The sequence below is a fragment of the Papio anubis genome, chromosome 1 (assembly GCF_008728515.1).
Source record: "Papio anubis isolate 15944 chromosome 1, Panubis1.0, whole genome shotgun sequence".
Taxonomy (NCBI): Eukaryota; Metazoa; Chordata; class Mammalia; order Primates; family Cercopithecidae; genus Papio; species Papio anubis.
This window is the reverse complement of record NC_044976.1, coordinates 191,090,183-191,114,048: the sequence shown is the minus strand read 5'-3', so window position 1 is coordinate 191,114,048 and position 23,866 is coordinate 191,090,183. Positions and strand designations below refer to the sequence as shown.

Here is a 23,866-nt window from a genome sequence, read left to right as displayed (position 1 = left end):
TGGGTATGGCACGATAGGCTGCTTAATGGGGAACTCTATTCAATGCTCGTATGTCTTATATACTACTAGACAAGACACTAACAGAAGCTGGAAGTACAAAGTGGAAATTTACCAAATCCTCCATCCCAGCTTATTTTAATGTAATTACTAATGATACCTCCATAACATTTAAAAAAACTGGGACAAATGCTAAGTCAGATGGGTTGAGGGGGGTGTGGGGGAGGAAAAGCTGAAAACTAGAATTGTCTAGGGCAAAGAGGCAAAAAATAATGACCCTAACCAAATATAATCCTTTCTTGCCTACTCAAAGGCACCCTTCAGTAATTATTTAGTAGTCCATTCCCATCCACAAATAAACATATGAAAATGTCTCAGGTTAAAAGGCAAAAAAAAAGAAACCCAACCCCCCAAACCTTACATTGCTTAATGCACTGTTGCTTAACACCTTGATATTAATCCATTAACACTGCTTTTCATTGTTACAAAACTCCTTTTGTGTTTCATTTTTTCATTTTTTTAAAAAAACAGACCCAAGGCTTACAAAACTTCTTTTGTTTTGATAGTTATTCTAATTAGTCTACTCACATGTGAACCCATTCCAATTAGACTTTGACTCTAAACCCTACTCCTACTCTACCAAAAAAGCTCTGGTCAAGGTCATCAATTTCCTCCATGTTCTAAATATTTAAAGTTTTCACATTTTTGTCTTTGATTTATCTGTATATTATTTTTGTATTTTGTGGGGATAAATTTTAACTTCTTTCCATAGAAACAACCAATTGTATCAGCAGGTTTTGCTGTGTCTTTTAAACTTTTTTGTTTTTTGTTTTTTTTTTTGGTACAAGTCATAGTCAAGCACATTTTTCATCTGGAACCAGTATGTACCTACTACACACATAAATCAAACAAAAAATTCAGGAAATCATGCCTGTTCTTATCATGTGAAAAGCACTCTATCCTATTCACAACCCACTGATACATTGTGATTTACAGCTTAGAAATAAAAATTTAGTCTTTTTTTTTTTACCATTGGTTGGCAATGTTACCTCTTTGCAAAAATGGCAATGAAACCGCCTTTGCAAAAATTATAACAGTGAGAGAAATCTAACCTTACTCCATCTTGCTTCTGACCTCACATGCTACCTGCCTCTGTCGGACTCTAAAACAAAAATAACAACCCCTTCCCAAAACTAGCCCTGAAACCACCTTTGTAAGACCAATGAAAGGCCACACGATTAGAATTATGGGAGGGGCTTAAATTCTGCTAAGCCAGTAGGTGCAGTTAAACGATAATCAGCCATTGTTCCCTAGTCTGCCTTTCTTAACAATCTACTGCTCCAAAGGTCACAAGATTTGTATCTTCCCCAATTGCTTTGATAGATAACAACACTATTGTCAAAACCTAAGATTAGTCTTTGAAGGTATTTTTCAGACTTTTGTATTCTGGCCACTGACGGACTCCACCTGGACTTGTGACTCAGCCCACTGAACTAATTCAGCTGGTTCTGTGATCCCCATCCAGGAAGTGACACAGCACAAGAAGATAGCTTAAACCTGCTGCAATATCATCCCCAAGTAAATCAATCAGTATCTCCCGTTTCCTAGCCCCCTGCCCTCCAAACTGTCCTTGAAAAACCCTAACTTTCAAGTTTTACGGGAGGCTTGTATGAGTAATACTCCCACCCTGCTGATTGGCTACCCACGCAATCATTAAACTCTTACTCTACTGCAATACTGCTGTCACAGTGAGTTGGTTTTTTCCCTGTAGTGGGCAAGAATAACCCAGAGTCGATTACATCACATGTGTGTCTATTTCTAGGCTTTTCATTTTATTCAGTTGGTTTACCGAGCTATTTTTACGTTAATACCTGAGGGAAGTGTTCCCAACCTGGCTCTTCCATATTTTTCTCAGTATTGCGGGACCTTTGCTCATCCACTTAAAAATTTAAAATTGTGTTTCAAATTCAGTAAAATCCCTCTTGGGATGACTGACATTATGAATTTTCAGATTAAGGCATCTATCCATGAAAATGATGTATCTACTTAAGATTTAATTTTCTTTTAATGAAATAATATAAATAGAAAGGTGATGCCCATCATTTATTATTAGGTTTATTCCCAAGTACCTTATATTTTTATTTGTATTTGTAAATAACTTTTTTGCTAACAATATTTAACCAACTATATCAAAATTCAATTTGGGTGTGTGAGGTATAGAGATGTTATATTCTGCAACTGTTGTTTAACACCTTGATATTAATGTCAATAGCTTGAACATTATTTTAGGTTTTCTCTACAGATTAATACATAATTTGTGAATAGTATCAGTTTCATTTCTTCTCTTGCTATCTTTATACCTTTCCTATTTCTTATCTTACTACCTGTTTAGGACTCCTGGTGAAATGTTGAGGTAGTTACATAGCTATCCTTGGATCATCCTTAATGTTAAGGGAAATGCTTCTAAAGTTTCCTCATTTATTATTTGATCTTTTGATAAAGGGTCTCACTCTGTCACCCAGGCTGAAGAGCAGTGGTGTGATCACAGCTCACTGCAGCCTTGCCTCCCAGGCTCAGGCAATCCTCCCACCTCCGCCTTCCAAGTAGCTGGGACTACAGGCATGCACCACCATGCCCAGCTAAGTTTTGCATTTTTTATCGAGATGAGGTTTCACCATATTGCCCAGGCTGGTCTTGAACTCCTGGGCTCAAGTGATCCACCAGCCTCAGCCTCCCAAAGTGCTGGGATGACAGGCATGAGCCACCACACCTGGCTAGTTTCCTCATTTAGTATGTTTATATCACAATTCCCTTTTATTTATGGCTTTAGTTTTTTCCTTAAATCATGAATGTGTAGTGAATGTCATCAAATGTATTGTTCTTCTTTAATTCATAAATATACTACATCAAATTCATTAAATACATAAAACCATACTCATAGTCTTAGAATAAGCACAACTTGTTAATGCTGTCTTAAAACACTGTTGGATTAAATTTGCATCCTTGCTCATTGAGCCTGCAATTTTCCTTTCTAATGTCCTTTTTCTGACTTTCATATGGAGATTATTCTAAAATCTTAATATAAATTAGTTGAGGAGTATCCTTTCTTTCTAGACTTCTTGGAAGAGTTGTACATAATTGGAAGCATCTGCTTCCTGAAAATTTTATTAGGATTTGACTTTAAAACTGTCTGGATGTAGCAGATTTTATCAGTATGAAATACTCCTCTATAGTTTTTACAGTATACTTTTTCTTAAAGTCTATTTTATCTGACATGAACATAGTCATTCTAGCATTCTTAGGCTTACTGTTTGATTGCATGCATTTACCATTAACTTACCATGTTCATACTTAAAAGTATATTTTTCAGGTATGACAGATAGTTGGGTCTTGCTTTTCTTTTTTCTTTTTAAAAGAAATATTGGTAATCCCTGCCTTTCCATTGGAACGTTAAAACCTATGCTGTCCGATACAATAGTCACTAGCTACATGGGTCTATTTAAAATTAAATTTAAATACATTATATTTTAAAAATAATTAAAAATGCAATTCCTTAGCTGTACCAACCACATTCAAAGTGTTCATTAGCCATACAGCCAGTAGCTATGTATTTGATGATGCAGCTGTAAGACATTTCCATCAGTGAAGAAAGTTCTATTGGATATTACTGTTTTGGATCATTTAATGCAATTACTGACATACTTAGATTCAGATCTATCATTTCATTTTTATTTCCTGTTTGGGCCCTCTATACTTTGATTATTTTCCTAATAGCCTTGTGAATTATTATTTTTTTAATTCCATTTTGTGTAGATGTTTTCGCTATACTTAAAAAAATTGTTTTTGGTGGTTGCTTTAGGAAGAACAATGTTTTGGTTACCTTTTTTTTCACAAGGTATTTAAGAGTCAATGCTGTGCTACTTCACAAATTGTAGGTCTATTGCCTACACCTCCCCCGCCATTCTTTATGTTATAGCTGTCATATGCATTATGTGTACTTACCTTATAAACTCACACAAAAATTTCGTAATTTTTGCTTTCAAGTCATATGTATTTTTTAAAAATTAAGAGGGGAATAATCTCTTATGTGTACTCAAATATTTACAATTCCTGATGGTTTTCATATTGGTAAAACCAAAACAAGTTTTATATTTCTATTACTAACATTAGACTTGGTAATGGAGAATTAGAGGATTAAAGGTAATTCAAACCAACACACCTTCTAAGAAAATCTTAAAAGCTGAGGGCAAAAACACATACGTGTGTATCTGTTTGAGGCCATAAGAGAACTAAAAAGGCAGAAAAAATTACAGTGCTAAGATCCAGGAGAAAAAGAAAATGAAGAGAGGTAAATCTTGAATTCAATGCTACTTTTCCCTAGAGGTAGAATAGTCATCTTCAGAAAAAACTAGATATTATTTTATTAATTTCTAGAACTAAAAATGCAATAACCAAAATTAAGAATAATAAATAAATAAATATATTTAATAGCAGATTAGACACAGGTAAGGAGATAATCTGTGGTATAAAATATAAGTCAGAAGAAAACAACCAAAATAAAACATAGAGACAAAAAGACATAAAATACAAGCAAAAGTATAATTCAGCAATCCATACTGAGTAGGTCTAGTATATGTACTTGAAGTCCCAGAAAAAAGGTGAGAGAGAATGGGGACAGAAGCAATATATGAAAAGATAATGGCTAAGTGACAATAGTGAAATGGCGAGAGTAGGGACCTCTAGAGGCTGGCACTCCCCAGAAGCACTGAAAACTTGGCAAAAAAACTATCACAATCAACCTCATCAGAACTCTGGAAGATAGTCAAAGGTTTATAGCTACCAAGTGAATGTTTAATCAGAAGAAAGGTTACAGAAACAGGGTAGGCGATCATTATGGTCTTTTCACTTACACTAGACATCCACCCCACTCTCAAGCACAGTGGCAGTCTTAAATATGGCAGCCCACATTCCCACTGTTAATACTTGGTTCTAGAGGAGTTATGTGGACCTTGCACCCAAGGAATTTTGTCTGACTGTTTTGCAACTGACTGGGGTTTCCTTTGAGGTCTGCTGCAAGGGGCTTTCCTTTGTTTTGACTGATTTTAAACTCTTATCAGGATAGTGTAGCTATGCAGTCACTGAAATCAGTGAAAGCCAAGCATACAAGCTGCTGACCCCTGGGATAAATAGTAATAGCGGGGTCAAACAAAACATGCTGAAAGCCTAAGAGGAAAGTCCAGGGAGTCAGACATTTTGGGGGAATAGATGCTTTGAAAAGCTATTGCACATAAAGAGAAATCTAGAAATCCATGAGTATGGTCAGGGCAGAATACATACCCAGAAAAAACCTGGTAAGACCACAAGATTTTACCTCTGGCTGGTCTTTAGGCTCTGTGCAAGCAGCAAATGAAGGTTAAGGTAAAACTGTAAATTGCCTGACTAAGTGTTGAAGGCATATCCAAACACTGAGTTAACCTACAAAGACACAAAGAGTATTTTTTTCTTTTCTTTCTTTGGCCATCATAATATTCAAAATACCCAGTTTTCAACAAAAAAATATGAAACATGCAAAGAAACAAGAAACTATGGCTCATTCTCAGAATAAAAAAAATTAACAGAAACTGTCCATGCTATAGCACAAACACTGGACTTATCAAAGACTTTAAATCAACTGTCTTAAATATGTTCAAAGAGCAAAAAGAAACCAGTGCAAAGAACTAAGAAAAAGCAGAAACACAATGTCTCAACAAATAAATAGTTTAAAAATACATTATCTTAAGGATCCAAATAAAAATACTAGAGCTGAAAAGTACAATAACTGAAATAAAAAAATCACTACAGGGTTTTTAACAGCAGATCTGAGCAGAGAGAGAAAAGAATCAGCAAACTTGAAGATATGTCAAATGAAACTGTCCATTTTGAAGCACAGAAAGAAAACAGAATGAAGAAAAATAAACAGAACCTAAGAGACTTATGGAACACCATCTAGTATACCAACATATGCATAATGAGGGTATGAAAGGAGAGGAAGAAAGGAGCATAGAGAATACTGGGAAAAAACAGTCAAAAACTTCCCAAATTAGACCAAAGACAAATTTACACATCCAGGAAGCTCAATGAAATTCAAAGATAAACTCAGAAATTCAAAGATATCCACAGTAAGACACTCTATACTGACGCTCTATTTAAAAAAAAAAATAAAAGGTTTTGAATTAACTTAATTTTACACCTTAAGGGGCTAGAAAAAGAAGAGCAAACAAAACCCCAAGCTAGCAGAAGGAAATAGTAGAAAGCAGCAATAAAAGAAATAGAGACTAGAAAAATAACAGAGAAAATGAAAACAAAGGTTAGTTCTTTGAAAAGATCAACAAACATTTTTCGAAAACTTTGTTAGACTGATTAAAAAAGAAAAGAAGAGACTCAAATTACTAAAATCAGAAATGAAAGTGGGACATTACTGCTGCTCTTTTGATGATTAAAAAATTACAAAAGCGCGGTGGCTCAAGCCTGTAATCCCAGCACTTTGGGAGGCCGAGACGGGCGGATCACGAGGTCGGGAGATCGAGACCATCCTGGCTAACACGTGGTTCCCCCGGCCTCTACTAAAATACAAAACTAGCCGGGCGTAGGTGGCGGCTTCGTAGTCCCAGCCAGCTCGGGAGACTGAGGCAGGAGAATGGCGCGGAACCCGGAGGCTGAGCTTGGCAGTGAGCTGAGATCCGCCACTGCACTCCAGCCTGGCGATAGAGCGACTCCGGCTCCCAAAAAATTACAAAAGAATAATATGAACACCAACAAACTGGATAACCTACATGAAAAAGAGTAATTCCTAGAAACACACAAACTACCAAAACTGACTCAAAACACATAGAAAATCTGAACAGAACTAGAGGTAAGGTGATTGAATCAGTAATCATAAACCTTTCAGCAAAGAATAGTCCAGTACCAGATGGCCTCACTGGTGAATTCTACTAAGCATTTAAAGACAAATTAACATAAAAAACCCTGGAACTCTTCCAAAATATATAACAGTAGAGGAAACACTTCCTAATTCATTCCATGAGGCCACCATTACCCCGATACCAAAGCAAGACAAAGACACTACAGGAAAACCTACAGACCAATATCCTTTATGAATATACATGTGAAAATCCTCAAAATACTAGCAAACAGAATCCAGAAGTATATCAAAAGGACCACACAACATGGCCACACGGGCATTTCAATATAATACACCACATTAATGGAATGAAGCAAAGAAGTACATGATTATCTCAATTGATGCAGAAAAAGCATCTGACAAAACCCAACATCCTTTTATGATAAAAGTACTTGATAAATTAGGAATCGAAGAAAAGTCCCTTAACATAATAAAGGGCATATATGAAAAATCTACAGCCAATGTCATATTCAATGGTGAAAGAATGAAAGCTTTCCCCCTAAGATCAGGAACAAGACAAGAATGTTTATCCACTTTCCTGACTTCTATTCAACATAGTACTGGAAATTCTAGCCAGAGCAATGAGGCATGGGGGAAAAAAAAAGGCATCCAGATTGAAAAAGAAGAAGTAGAATTATTTCTATCTGTAGAAGACATAATCTTATGTATAGAAAATTCTAAAAGTGGCACAAAAAACTGGCTAGAGCTAATAAACAATTTCAGCATAGTTAGAGAATAGATCAGAACACACCAAAAAAATCCACTGTTTTTCTATATATTGGAGCTGAAAAATATGCAAAGGAAATTTAGAAAATTTCATTTCCAATACTATCAAAAAGAATAAAATATTCAGTAATAAATGTAACCAAGGAACAACTGTATACTGAAAACAACAAAAAGTTACTGAAAGAAATTAATATGAACTAAATGAAATCACATGTTCATGCACTGAAGGACTTAATATTGTTAAGATGGCAATATTCCCCAAAGTGATCTACAGATTCATTAAATTCCAAAAGTCTCAATCGCTTTTTTTTTTTTTTTGCAGAAATGGAAAAGTCAACCCTAAAATTCAAATAGAAATACAAGGAACCCTAAATAGCTGAAACAGAACAACAAAGTTGGAGGACTCACACTTCTGGATTTCAAAACTCACTACAAAGCTTCAGTAATCAAAACAGTGAGGTACTAGCACATGGACAGACAGATAAATGAAATATAATTGAGAGTGCAGGAATAAACCCCAACATTTTTGGTCATTTAATTTTCAAAAAAATTGCCCAAACCATTCATGGAGGAAAACAACAGTCTACTGTTCTTTTCTGACATTTGTTCTGACAAATGATGTCAGAACAACTAGAGAGTCACATATAAAAGAATGAAGATGGACCCTTACCATACACCATAGTCACATATAAAAGAATGAAGATGGACCCTTACCATACACCATAGACAAAAACTAACTCAAGATGGATCAAAGATATTAAATTTAAGAGCTAAAACTGTAAAACTCTTAGAAGAAAACAGAAGGACAAACCTTCATGACCTTGGATTTAGCAGTGGTTTCTTAAATAATGATGCCAAAAGTCATGAGCAACCAAAGAATAAATTAGACTTCACCAAAATTAAAAATGTTTGCATATGAAAGTTTTACATACCAAGAAAGTGTGAAGAAAACCCACAGAATGGGACAAAGTATCTGTAAATCATGTATCTGACAAGGTTCTATTATAAAGAACTCCTTTTCCCAAAGAAGAAAGACAAATGGCCAAGAAGCACATGAAAAGCTCAATGTCATTAGCAATTAGGGAAAGGCAAATCAATTCCAAAGTAAGATACCATTTGATATCCACTAGTACAGTAATAATTATAGAACAGAAAATAACAAGTGTTAGTGAGGATATGGAAAAACTGGAATTCTTATACATTGCTGATGGGAATGTAAAATGGTGCAGTCACTAGGGAAGACATTTTAGTGGTTCCTCAATGAATTAAACATAGAATTACCATATGCTCTAGCAATTCCAGGCCTAGGTATACACCAAAAGATAGAAAACAGGTGTTCAAACAAAAACTTGTACAGTAAAGTTCACAACAGCTTTATTCCCAATAGCCAATAGGTAGAAACAACCCAAACGTCCATCACCAGATGAGTAATAACTAAACAAAATGTGGTATATCCATAAAATGGAATACTGAATTAGTCAATTTTATGTTGCTATAACAGATTACCTGAGACTAGGTAATTTATAAGGAAAAGGGGTTTATTTAGCTTACAGTTCTGCAGGCTGGGAAGTTCAAGGGCATGACCCTGGCTTCTAGTGAGGGCTTTGTGCTTCATTATAACACAGTGGACAAAATCAAAGAGGAAGAGAGAAGAGAGAATACTCGAGGGTCTTCCTGGCTTTATAACAACCAACTCTAGAGGGAACTAATCCACTCCCAAGAGAACTAATCCAGTCTCACTAGAGCAAGAATTCACTCACTCCGGCAAGAACATCACCAAGCCATTCATGAGGGATCCACCCCAAAAACTGAAACACCTCCCAGGCTCCAACTCCCAACACTGCCACACTGGGGGACCAAGTTCTAACATGAGCATTGGTGGAAACAAACTATATCCAAACCACAGCAAATATTATGCAACTATATAAAGGAATGAAGTACTGATACATGCTACAACACAGATGGACCTTGATATACTATGTGAGAAAAGCCTGACACAAAAGCCCACATACTTTTTTTCATATAGCATGTATAAATACAATAAATATCAGTATGTTTTAAAGTCTGTATTACTTGCTAGAGTGTAAATGCCATGAAGGCAGGGAATATACTTGTTTAATTTGCCAAATATGTTTTATCACTTGGCTCAATGACTTTTACATAGTAGAATCTCAACTATTGAATGAATGAACAAATGTTGTTCACTTTTAATATACTTCAGTAGTTCCCCAATGCACTCATAATAAACTCTCAACTCTTTACTAAAGCTCATAAGCCCCATATGATTTGGCCCACATTTCTTTCTAGTCTTACTCTGACTTTACTTAATAATCTATGTTTCAGGCACCTTGCTGAGTGCTGGGGACACAATGGGAAGTAAGATAGACATAGCACCTTACCTTTATGAAGTTTATAAACCGGAAGGAAATATAAAATAGTAAGATTAGAGAAAAACAAGGTATTAATTATCATGAGACCCTAACAGGTATACCTGACCTGGATTGTGAGGGGGGAAAAGGAAGTTCAGGAAAGCCTTCTGGAAAAAGTAGTATTTATATCAAAACACGAAAGATGAGGAATTAACTGGGCAAAGAACAGGACAAGTTCCAGATAAAGGGAAGGGCATGTAAGAATCAAACACCAAAACACATAGGGATCCAAAAAAAATTATTTTTGTAAGACCAGAATATGGAATTATTCAGGTAGGAAGGGACGGAAAATATACTGCTATCTGCTGTCTTGTGAAAAACAAAATATAAAAGTAAAAATATTGTTAAAGAATATATGTAATCATGGTCAAAAAACAATAATTAAAATGGAAGGTTCTATTGGACATCATAAATATTTTCCATCAGGCCTGTATGAATACATGTCTCCTATATATTTCTAGTCTGACAGCAGACGATTCAAACTTTTTCTTATTTATAGTAAAAAATTAGATGAAATTGAGAAATGCATTTTTCAACCATTCCAGATTCTAATCTCATTTTACTTCAAACATTTCATTGACTGGCTCAGTTTTAATTTTGGAACTCTAGATAGTATGTGTTTAAAAGCAAACAATGGGTTGAGAATTATAAGTCACAGTATGCCTGAGTGTCCATACTAGTACCATAATGTTAAGAATAACTACCTCTGACACAAATATATTACATGAAAAGCAGCTAATGGTATAACAGCGGCTCTTTGTTCCAGAACAATTTTGAATTTAAAGTTAAAAGACAATTTATTTTCTTGTGTCACAAAATTTTTAACAAAGGTATTTTAAAAACCAACGTTAAGTAAAATTCAGTGAGGAAATAAACACTGATGTAAGCTTATATATTCATTTAAAAATTTTTACTTATAAAGTCTGGCTATTTGCCAGTTTCAGATATATTTATATAAAATGATAAAGACAGGCAATACATGCCTGTCTTGCAAGGACAATATAGTTGATTATTTATTAAAAAATTGTTTGAATCCCTTTTATGAGTCTACTAACACTTGGAAGATCTTTCTGTGATGACGAGAGCTCAGCCAAGCCAGAATAAAAATATTCAGTACAAGTGTATTATGACTTCAAATAATACCACCACCTTACATTCATGTTTCATTTTTTAAAAGTATTTTCATCTTTCGTCCTCGTATCTCTCAGAAGTTAACACCTGTCCCATTTTCAGATGAGGAAACTGTGCCCAAAGGAAGGAATACATGTGACTTTTCCAGGGTATTTACTGAATCAGTACTGAATTAAAATTTTTTTCTATTGGATCACTGCTTACTCTTGGTCCAGTGGGAGGTATCTTTTTTTTTCCAATCAGGAATGATCTGAGTATTTGCCAGCAGCCAAATAATCCCAACAGACTACAATTTTTTGAGTAATTGATACTATAAATATTTAAAAGAAATGATGGTCTATTTTATTGTCATCAAGCTTCTGAACAAACCTCTTGATAATTACGAAATGTCCTACAAAAATTATGTTGTATATATGGCAGTCAAATGGATGACATGGATGAGGAAAGCAGAAAGAGACTAGAAATCAACATCTCAATCCAGCCTTCCAAAAGGTAGAATCCACGACTTCCTTCTCCTTCATCATTTCAAAACCCCATGGCAGTGAACCCCAAACTGAGGCCCAAGGGCGGATGCACCAGATTTCATTCCCAGGCTCTCATGGGCTTTATCTATTATGGGAAAATGGAGAGTCTGGGAAGAGGGGGAAAAAAAACAAAGACAGACGCGGTTTACCTTGCCCTACCTCCCTCTCCTCCTGGAATAAGGTGATGCAGCGAAGAAGCCATCTTTCAAGGCTGTCAGGGCTCCGCCAAATCAGGTCAGAGGACCTTGAAACCCCCCAGAACTCTCTTTTTTTCCCCGCTTCACCTTTTCCCTCTCCTTTCGGTGACTTCTCTCCCTGCTTCCCATCCCCTCTTCTAAACTAGCGTTGCCCAGTGACATCTCACAGCCAACCCAAGACCATCTTCAGGGCCCTGGCAAGGAGGGTAGGGCAGAGCCTTGGGGAGTCGTCACCTTTTGAGGTATCTGGCGTCCTCCCCTTGCATGGCGGCAGCGGCAGCGGCGTGGGGAGGATGGGGTGTCTGAGAGGCAGGCGCGGCTATTTCCGGGGACGGTGACCAAAGTACCCTCACACCCAGAGGCGATGACAGTCCTGAGGCCTGCAAGGCGGGGCAGCAGCGGCGCTTTGGTTACCACGGTGAAGCCTCCAGCTCCTCCCACAGCTCCTGGGCCCCAAAACACTGGAGCGGCCCAGACCCGCCCAGAGTCGCCTATGCCGGGCCGTCAGGACGCATGCGCTTGCTCTGCACCATTTATATGCGCAGGCTCAGTGTGAGGCGCTGGCCTCCGAGTTTGACGCACCGGGGAGCGGAGCAGGGAAGTTTTGGTGCACATTTGAGCGTCCGTGAATAAGGAGTGGCTCCGTAGTCACCGCCCCCTTGAGGATGGGAATAGAAAGGGCTGTCAGGTCAGCTTGAAAGGACGGAGGGGAATCCGAGAACCTGTTATCCAATGCCACAGAGCAGTCCAGTCCTAGCTAATAAGGGAGGTTTCTATTTGGGGGCCTGGATTGCACTGACGGCACATACAAGCTCTAATTTGTGGAGATAATCTGACCCGTGTACAAAATGGATATAATTAATATCTACCTTGAAGGTGGCAAGTCTGTCACTTTGATGTCTTAGATCTAGAATACACCTCTCCCCAACCAAAACAAACAAACAACAACAACAAGAAACAGTTCCTGAAATTCCAACTCCACCAATTATCCCTAACTCAAGGTATGTTTAGAATTGCTTCTTCTGAGGCAGGCAATTGTGAGCAGTGCAGGGCATAGGAAAGAAGGGTTCTTTTATAACTGAATGTTCTCTGGTTTAAGATCTATTCCCATGAGTTCAGCTATTACGTCTATGCAAATGATTTAGGTTCATTTATTTGATAAATGTGAATTGAGGGCTGGCTGTGTGCCAAACACCAAACCAAGTTCTAGGGATGCAAAGAAAGCATCTCCACTCCCCCTCCTCACCTATAATCTTGTCACTTATTCACTGTCTTCTAGTCCTGTTTTCTCAATTGCCTTGAGACGTGCATGTAGTTGCTCTGCTGCTTTTTTCAAATGCAGTACGTTGATGCAATTATTGATTATCCGTTATGTGTAAAACACCATGTTAAGGCACTGCATGGCATATTAAATATAGAAATTCAGTCCTTACCCAACAAAATATATTTTTATCTTCCCACCCATTCACACCAGCTACAACACTATTTTTGTAGATGTTATAGTCATTCTTTATTCTGCCAGGGAAGAAAATTTGAAGCTAATTTTAACTCTTTCCTCTGTATCATGCCCTCTTACTAAAGTGTTACAAAATTCTATCTTTTCTTCCTTCAAGATATTCAGGTAGTCCAGTTTTTTTCTCCATTCTTACTTCTACCAATAGTCTAACCACTTTATACCTAGAGTACTGCAAGTCCTTCCTCACTGGACTTCCTATTGTTTGTTTTTCTAAATATTAATTCTGCAAAATGATGTAAAATTTTACAAATTATCATTTATGACAACTTTAACGGTAATATAGCAGGCTAGATTACTTTAAAACCTTCACAATACCTAAAATTGAAAGACAAAAATATACATTAAAATGCATAGATAATATAACAAGGATTTTTGGAATGTAAGTCGTCTCCTTGAGCTCAGAGAATTTATTTTGTTCACTTTTGTATTCAGCCTATAGTTGTCACTGAATAAATATTTGGTGTTGAAAAAATGCAAACCTGAGCTTGAAAAAATGCAAATCTGAGCTTGAAAAAAACAACAGCAACAACAAAAGCCTAGAGAAAATGCCCAGAGGCCAGAAGGAAAAGAGATGGCTGGAAATGGAAACCAGAGCAATAAATAGATAACTGAAACTGGGACTGAACTAGATAAGCTGTCTATGGCAGGAAAAGTACAAGATGAGCCTGGAACATTTTATGCTTGACAGTAAGGACATAGAAAAAGACTAATAAGATTATATAAAAAGGACACTGGTGAATTTGAGGCAATTTGGGTATCAAATGGAATTACTGGGATTGATTTAACATATTAAATAAATAAAAAAATGAAATCCATAATGATACTCAACAACATAGAAAAACAGGGAAAAAAGAACCCCACTTCCATTGGAGGCAACTACTACATCAGATCTTCACTCTGAAAACTGGTAATTAAAAGAAAGAAACACTTAATCTAATTCTTTTGGAAATAAACCAGATTTCACCTCCTTTTGACAAGGAAAAGCTCTTCTTAACAGAAAAATACCTGGTAGGAATGGAGAAAAATAATGATAGTTACTGTTTTGCAAGCCCCAATAAACAATGGATTCAAATAAGCCCTATTAATTTACTTTAAAATAATTTAAAGTGAGGCAAAGTTTTACCCCACATATTTCTTGATAATTCTAAAGGGAAAGAAATGTTACTTTACAATGAGGAGATCTGGCTGTCAGCATTTTAAACAGACAAGCAAACAGCATCATCAGTGACAGGCGAAGCCAGCTGGACATGGGTTGGATGGGGACTTGGAGAACTTTTCTGTCTAGCTAGAGGATTGTAAATGCACCAATCAGCACTCTGTGTCTAGCTAAAGGATTGTAAATGCACCAATCAGCACTCTGTAAAAATACACCGATCAGCGCTCTGTGTCTAGCTAAAGGATTGTAAATGCACCAATCAGCACTCAGTAAAATGGACCAATCAGCAGGACGTGGGTGGGGCCAAATAAGCAACTAAAACCTGGCCACCAGAGCCAGCAGCGGCAACCTGCTTGGATCTGCTTCCATGCTGTGGAAGCTTTGTTCTTTCGCTCTTCACAATAAATCTTGCTGCTGCTCACTCTTTGGGTCTGCACCACCTTTAAAGAGCTGTAACACTCGCCGCGAAGGTCCATGGCTTCACTCCTGAAGTCAGCAGGACCACAAACCCACTGGAAGGCAGAAACTCTGGACACATCTGAACATCTGAAGGAACAAACTCTGGACACACCATCTTTAAGAGCTGTAACACTCACCGCGAAGGTCCAGAGCAATTCTACTCCTAGTTCTATACTTCAATATTTCTTCCAGTATCATTGGAGAAATATTGAACTAGTAGAAAATGAAAAATGGAAAAACAATAACGAAATACTTTTGCAGGAGAATGAATGAATACATTTGAAATATTCACACAACACAATAATATGCAGCAGAGAACGTTGATGAACTTGAACTTTACATATGTCACTGTTGAATATTAGAAACATGATACTGAGTGAAAAATTGTAGAATATTAAATACAGCATGATGCTTTATTTAAATTGTACCATAATTTATATACACTAAAATGCATTCTTCTTGGCCTACAGTTCTCTAAGTTTTGACAAACTCATAAGTCACATAATTACCCACATAATCAAAATATAGAGCAGTTCTGTCATCCTCCAAAATTCCCTTGTATTCCTCTGGAGTTGTCTTATCCCCACAACCCCAGGCTCTGGTAAATACTGATCTGTTTTCTGTTCCTATAATTTTACCTTTTCCAGAATGTCATCTAAATGTAATCATAGGAGCTGTAACCTTTTGAATCTAGTTTCTTTCATTTAGCGCAATGCATTTGAAGACAATCTATGTTGTTTTTCAGTACTTTTTTTTTTATTGTTAGGTACTATTCCATGGTATGACTGTACCACAGTTTATTCATTCGCTAGTAGAAAGACATTTGAGTTGCTTCTAGCTTTTGGCAACTATGAGTAAAGCTACTAAAAAAATTTACATACAGATTTTTGTGTTAATTAGTTTTCTTTACTCCTGTTCAATTATCTAAGAATACGCTTACTTAGCTGTATGGTAAATATATGAATGACTCTGTACAAAACCGCCAAACTGTTTTCCAAAGTGACTGCCATTCTGCATTTCTACCAACAATGTATAAGTTCAGATTTAGCCAAATCCTTTCCAGCACTTGGTATTTTGGGGTTTTTTAATTTGTCTGTTTACTCTCATCATTCTAATAAGCGTGCAGGGTTATCTCACTTGATTTTAATTGCATTTCCCTGATTATTAATGGTATGAACATATTTTCACATGTTTAATTACCGTTTCTATACAATTTTTGAATTCTCTTCAAATTTTTTATCATTTTTAATTTATATTTTTGCCAGACTGATAAACTGAGCACAGAGATATCAACAGGTAAGTAGATAAAGATAGGAAAAATTACTAATATCTGAAATGAAAGAAGGGACATCATTCAGATTCTACTGGTATAAAAATGATAATTTGAAAATTATGAACTTTATACTAATAAATTTAATGACTTAAATGAAATAAGCCAATATCTTGAATTATATTTATTGAGATGGTGACAAGACAATAGCAAAGACTTGGAACGAACCCAAATGTCCATCAATGACAGACTGGATTAAGAAAATGTGGCCCATATACACCATGGAATACTATGCAGCCATAAAAAAGAATGAGTTTGTGTCCTTTGTAGGGACATGGATGCAACTGGAAACCATCATTCTCAGCAAACTATCGCAAGAACAGAAAACCAAACACTGCATGTTCTCACTCATAGGTGGGAATTGAAGAAATCTACATTTCACTGGATTGAATGAAGTGTAGAAACTGCATCTCCCTTTAAGTCAGTTTACTCTCTTCCATTTTTAATAAAATTTTCTTTAAAATTTCCTTTACATACATTTAGAACTATATCAGTGCTATCATTTTGCATTAATCATAAAATAATTTAGAAAACTTAAGAGAAGGAAGGTCTATCACCAAAATTTAAAACTTCCCTTGGAAAGACACCATTAAGAAATGAAATGGTAAGTCACAGACTGAAAGTATTTGCTGTAAATCTATATGACAAAGTAATTGTATTCATGATATAAAGAGAACTATTACAAGCCAACAAAATATCTAAACAACCTAGCTAAAAATGAGCAATTGATTCACAAAAATGTCATAAAAGGAGATAGCATGGCTAGCTAATAAGCACATGGTGACTCAACGTCATTAGTCATCATGGAAACAGAAATTTAACCACAGTGAAATACACTATTATACACCTGTATTAGTTTTCTGTTGCTGCAACAACAAATGGCAACAAACTTAGTGGCTTAAAACACAAATTTATTATAGTACAGTTCTGTAGATCAGAAGTCTGCAATGAATCTCACTGAGTTAAAATCAAGATACCAAGAAGGATTTATTTTTTTCTGGATGCTCTAGAAGAGAATCAGTTCCTTGCCATTTTCAGCTGTTACAGGCCATCCACATTCCTTCACCGATGGCCTCTTTCCTCCATCTTCAAAGCCAGCAGCAGTGGCCCAAGTCCTTTTCATTATTGCCATCTCACAGGTCCTTCTTCTCTTATCACATCTCTCTGTGACCACAGTCAGGAAAGGTTTTCCACTTTTAGGGATGCATGTGGACCCCACTGGAGAATTCAGGATAATCTCCCCATGTTAAAGTAGGTCCTTAACTTTAATCACATCTATCAAGTTCCTTTTGCCATGTAGATAATGTATTTACAGGTTCCAGAGATGGGATGTGAGCACTTTTTTGGGTGGAGAGAGGGGAAGGGGATGGTGAGAGGGGTGGGAGCATTATTTTACCTGCCACAATACCTACTACCATAATGATGAATATTAAATTGTCGGACAATACCAAGTGGTGGTAAGAATGTGGAGCTACTGGAGTTCTAATACTTGTGAGAATGCAAAATGGTACAACCTTTTGGAAGACAGTTTTATAGTTTCTTCAACAGTTAAGTGCGTATTTACAATACAACCAGCAATTCCACTCCTATGTATCTACCCAAGAAAAGTGAAAACATATGTCCACAACAATTGCTTGCAAATGTTCATGGTAGCTTTATTAATAATGACAGAAAACTTGAAACAACCCAAATGTCTATTAACATGTCAATTGATACAAATTGTGGGATATTCACACAATGGATACTACTTAGCATTAAGAAAAACCAAAACTATTGATATATGCAACATGAGTAAATCTTAAAACTCATATGATGAAAGGACCATATGGTTTGATTCCATTTATAAGAAATTCTTGAGTAGAAAAAAAACAAACCCTGATCTACTATGACAGAAAGCAGATAACTGGTTTCCTTGTGCTAGTGATAGAGGGTGGATAGACTGCAGCTAGGCTGGAGGAAACTTTAGGGTAATGGTTACCCATGTGAATACAATTATTAAAACTCATCAAGACGTATACTTGCATTCATTTTATTGCATGTAAATTTTTTAAATTGTGTATCAAAATAAATTATACATCCACTTTGTTGTATATAAATTATTTCTCAGTGTGATTGTTTTAAAAAAATACAATGAGCAAGGAAAAAAGTAGTAAGCCAAATGGGTGGATTACACAGCATATTAAACAGTTGGCTGGGCACGGTGGTTTACACCTGTAATCCCAGCACTTTGGGGGCCAAGGTGGGAGGATCACTTGAGGTCAGGAGTTTGAAACTAGCCTAGCCAACATAGTGAAACCCCCATCTCTACTAAAAATACAAAAATTAGCCAGGCGTGGTGGCGCATGCCTGTAATCCCAGCTACTTGGGAGGCTGAAGCACGAGAATCGCCTGAACCCAGGAGGCAGAGGTTGCAGTGAGCCGAGATCATGCCACTGCACTCCAGCCTGGGCAACAGAGTGAGACTCTGTCTCAAAAATAATAATAATAATAATAAATAACTAAAATAAAATAAACACAGTTGAAGAGAAAATTTGTAAATAATAAGAGGAAATAATGCAACACAGTGTGATAGAGAAAACCACTTCTTAAAAAAGAGGTTAAGAAATGGGAAGGATAACATGTAAGGATCCATATGCTTTTAATGTGACTGCTGGAAAAAAAGAATAGAGAGACTAGAGACAAGCCAATATTTAAGACTGGAAAACATCCTGAGTTAATCAAAGACACGAACCCCAACCAGGATAAATAAAAGAAATTCATTACCAAAATTAGAGAATTCTAGAGATAGAGATCCCAGAAGCCATCATCAGTTAGTAATTTTGTGTGTGTTAATTTTGCATTTCTATTTTGTTCTCACCTCCCAAATGGATTATAAATTGCCGAGTGAAGAAACCAATCTCATTCAGCACTTGGAATCCCATTCTTGTATGGTGTAGTGTCTAAGAACCTGAATTCTTCTGAGGTAAGAACTTGATTACTGTGCCTGTTCTACCACTTACTTACTTTTGACCTTGGGCAAGTTAAACTCTGTAAGTTTCAATTTTCTCATCTATAAAATAAGGGTAATAGTCTTTATATCCTAGAGTTATTGTAATGTTAAATGAGATAGCATACCTAAATTTATACCAGTGTATTTATCACATTAAGGGGAGTAATTGATATTAGCTGAATCAGGTGTTTGCAAACTTAATTTATTACCTACCTACCATTTATTAATTACCACCTACCATTTATTAATCATATGACTACCCACCCACTTATCCCTTATTAATTATATGACTCTGGATAAGTCACTTAAGCACTCTGTGTGTACTTCATTTAGAAAAATTGGGATAAATACCCATATTGCCAAAGATTATTGCAGGGATACAAAGAGTTGATATTTTGTTAGAATCTTATAAATTTTAAAGTTACATGAAAACGATGATGTTATTATTATTTCAACTTTATTCTTAAATTTGTTAACTGTATTTTGAATACTAACCACAGTGGGGTGTTTAGAAGTACTGAGAAAAGTGCTGCCTCCCAATTTTATAATTTGCCAGGAGAGAAAGAGTACAAAGATGCCTAACACCAATGACAGAATCATTTAAATACAAATAATCCCATTGATACACCAACATGCTAAAGATGGTTTCAGAGGGCTTTAGAGATACAGGAGTCAGTCTGGGTTGCATTGGGAAGCCTTTTGTTAATACCACAGTTTGTTCCATCAAGCAAAAGTCTTTTTCCTAGAAGCCTTTTCGTAAGCTTCAGATGTAGTAGAGTGCCTTCTCTGTTCTACTGCATATACTCTACTTTATGAGCATTATTTGTTTATACCTCTATGCTCTCCAATAAGAGGAATTAAAAAGGCATAAAATCATGGATTTCCAATCACAGTGCATGGCACATGGTACTAAATAAATGGCAACTGCTGCTATATCAAATACAGTTACTGCCTTCAAGGAGCACATGAACTAGTCACTAGGTATATAAACAATTATTGACTATATTAATGCTTTCATAATAGCAGCATGACATGAGTAGGATGTTGGCACAAAAGGGAGTAATCCACTTATCTTGGAGGATAGAGACTCAGAGTAGGACTCACAAAGGCTGAATAAAATTTTGCTTAGCAGAGAGCATAACATAGATATTATAGGGAAAGGTAATAGTACATACAAGGACACAAAATCATGAAATATCATGGTACAGTTAGGTACCTGTATGTAGTTTGAGACAGAATTAGGTTTGGGTGGAACAGCATGAAAAATAAGTTGGGAAAAGACAGCAGGGGCAAGATCATGGAGAACCTGGTATACAAGAACATGGTATTTGAATATTTCCTCCAGACATGAGGACCCATTGAAGAATTTTAATATTAAAAAAGTCATATGCTGAGATTTATTACTTTCAGCAACATTCATTGCTCTATATTTTATCCACACAGCAACAAAAAACAGAGGGGTAAGAATTACATTTTAAAAATACTCCAAATATGTTGTTTATAAATTTCAATCCTGATTTGCTCCAACAGTACATAGAAAATCTTTCTTACCTTGTGATTGCCTTTGGGATGCCATCAAATGGCCAGTGGGGCCCAAGGAGCCCATATCCACTGGCTATTAATGCCATTTTCTGCCACCTTTCTAATTAGTTTGAGCTCATGTAGCACATCTTAATTCAAAGGAGATTTCAGTTAAAAGGACCCTTTAAAATAATTCTCTTCCTGGTGGTGGTAACCACTGTTTCAACTAGTATGACATAAGACAATAACTATGACATCATTGGGTTGCTCCTAGGATCAGGAGTGGGGCGTGGCCTGCTAGGATAATGAATAATGAATTCCTGTGCTTTTTTTCTTTCACCAGATTCTCTTATAGTCTGAATAACACTTTGAGAAAATAGTCATGCAAACTGATGAACCTTAAAGACATACAGTCAAATGAATGTGTTATTAAGTATGAATAATAGAGGTGTATTTAGTCACTTACACCCATATGTGCACACGCACACATCTATATTTGTGAATTTGTATATGTGGATTTATACATATATGTTCAAGTGGAAGTTCCTTGCAGGAGAGCATAGCTACTGTTATGCTTTCATGTGTATTCCTGTGCAGAGATGTACACAGCATGGTGAGGAAGGACTATCATCTGAGTGCATCCAGCCATATCAGCTGTATTTATTAATTTAAACAAAATTTATGAGCAGGTATTGCTTTAGATTTGGGTGTGGAAAAATGAATAGACACAATTTTTGACTTGAATAGTTGTACCCAAATTCAGTGGGGATACACACAAAGTGAACAGATAAGTGAAATTTAAAGTCATATATTCTGTGGTAGAGCTATGATGTATCTCTATAGAAATCAAGGAGATGAGATGACTGTGGAATTGTTAGATACTTAATGCCGAGTAGCAACAAGGCACTCTCCTAATTACTGACGCTATAAGAAGCATAAGATACAGATCTTATCCTACAGGAGTTACAAATCTAAGAATAGGCAATCAGGGAGCATGTAATTGACATCTCAGCCATATTTCCCACACACAGCTAATCCCTAGTCAAGTTTATTTTGTTCCCAATTTTCAACTGTTCTTATCTATTAATTTTGTTCTTATAAAGAAGATGGCATTTCATCTCTTTTCAATTTATAAACTCACAACTCATAAACTCACAGTGATAGACATTTCATTTGAGTTACAGATATGAAGGGGATCAGATCTCTCATTCAATACACATGTTTGGTGCATATTATGCATTTCAGGCACAATTTAGAGCTAAAGTAGTACCCCCAAAGATCATTTGACAGGATGGAATAAATTCAGGCAATGGCTTTATATAAGCATCCAGGGTTTCCTGCACAATCTTAGGAGCTCCTTCTTCACCTCTTTAAGAAAAGGTATTACCATAACAAAAGTGTTTGTGACATATCCTCAGAACCAGAGCTGCCAGTTCATTCCAGATTAGTTCCTGGTAACCGCCAACTGGCAATAATAACTTTGAAGTTGGATACAAAATATGAATCTATGCTTCCAGGGTTGAAATATATTTTGTTTCAATGGGTGACATAATTTCAGCTTTTTAAGTATGGGGCCAAAATTAAATCACATCATTTTAAAAATTTGACTTTAAAAATTTTACCTTTTGTGTTCTTTTCTTTTCTTTTTTTTGAGACGGAGTTTCATTTAATTTGTGGCTGGAGTGGCCAGATCTCAGCCTCATACTACAAGCCTGCCTCCCCGGTTCACGCATTCTCCTGCCTCAGCCTCCCAAGTAGCTGACTACAGGCCCTTCGCCACCTGTCTGCCAGTTTTGTACTTTTAGTAGAGACGGGTTTCACTCATATTAACCAGGGCTGCCCCACCCCCACCGTGGATCTGCCCGCCTCGGCCTCCCAAAGTGCTGGGATTACAGGCTTGAGGCCTCACCGCCCACCTTGTGTTCTCTTCCCTCCCTCCTTCCCTTTTCCCTCTTCCTTCCTTCCTTCCTTCCTTCCTTCCTTCCTTCCTTCCTTCCTTTCCTTCCAATAGCACATGTGTTATAGAAATACCTGCATATTGGAAATAGAATTGTCGGCAACTTTGGAAATTTTCTCCCCAACCCATGTCTCTTAAATATTGTCATCACTGGTTGTGTTGCTTAGAGCATTCTGATCATGAGAAATGGTGGAAATAAATCAGAATCTTTCCTTGATTGTTAGAAACATTTAAAAGTCATTTTTAGTTCACACCTCATTACCTTGTTCAAACTGCCTATTTTATTTTAGTTTTAAAAGGGAGAGGTAGAAAATAAAATGCTGGTACTTGCAACTCAGTCCTCTTCCTGCCTATCCTTCTCATTGGTGTATGAATTTTTCTTTCCAAATGAGTCAGACATTTGAGAGGGTGTCAACATTGCTCTGAATAAAATATGCTAGTATACTATCAAAAAAACAAAACAAAGTAAACAAAATGCTGCTTGTCCTCCTCACATTTGAAGACATTTATTGACATTAGTTCTCCTCAGGGTATGGTGATGTGTGTTTCTCTTTAAATGGTCTCTTGACTGAAACTTATCAAAGAATTTCCACCGTAACCAAATGGATATGCTGATGAAAATTATTTCTTATGAACTAAGGAAGCATTCACAGCATAAACATTTTTAGCAAAGTTGGTTTTATTTTACCTTATTAAAATATTCTCATAGATTCCAGAATACTTTTTGTTTTCAGACCTTGAGATATTGGGTTAGGATTGATTCCAAGGTGATTTTGCTGCCAGTTCATTTGCATTTATAATACCATAAAATTGAACAAATAAGAAAAGTCTGAACTAGGAAGTCAATTACAAACTAAAGGAACACATTCTATTCTATTTTGCTGGTCAATGTATTCAAAGCAAAGAAAAACAAAACAAAGCAGACTACAGAAAGTGCTCACTAAATAAGTTTTGAATGAACATTTATAGAGAAGAGAAATAATCAAATAAATGG

At 36.3% G+C, this 23,866-nt stretch overlaps 1 protein-coding gene across 5 annotated transcripts in view; it reads right to left on the bottom strand.

Moving 5' to 3' along the window:
• Positions 1 to 21,113, bottom strand: part of KIFAP3 (kinesin associated protein 3) — a 155,107-nt gene extending 133,994 nt beyond the window's left edge. For 4 of the 5 annotated variants that reach the window (XM_009193718.2, XM_009193698.2, XM_009193723.4 and 1 more), the window contains exon 1: positions 20,946 to 21,113. In XM_009193718.2, the coding sequence (XP_009191982.1) occupies positions 20,946 to 21,022 (77 nt within the window). In that variant the 5' untranslated portion in view covers positions 21,023 to 21,113. Of the gene's footprint in view, positions 1 to 12,178; positions 12,518 to 20,945 lie in introns of those variants that run through there. The other variant, XM_003893543.3, reaches the window with a different exon arrangement.
• Between the last annotated feature and the right edge of the window lie 2,753 nt (positions 21,114 to 23,866).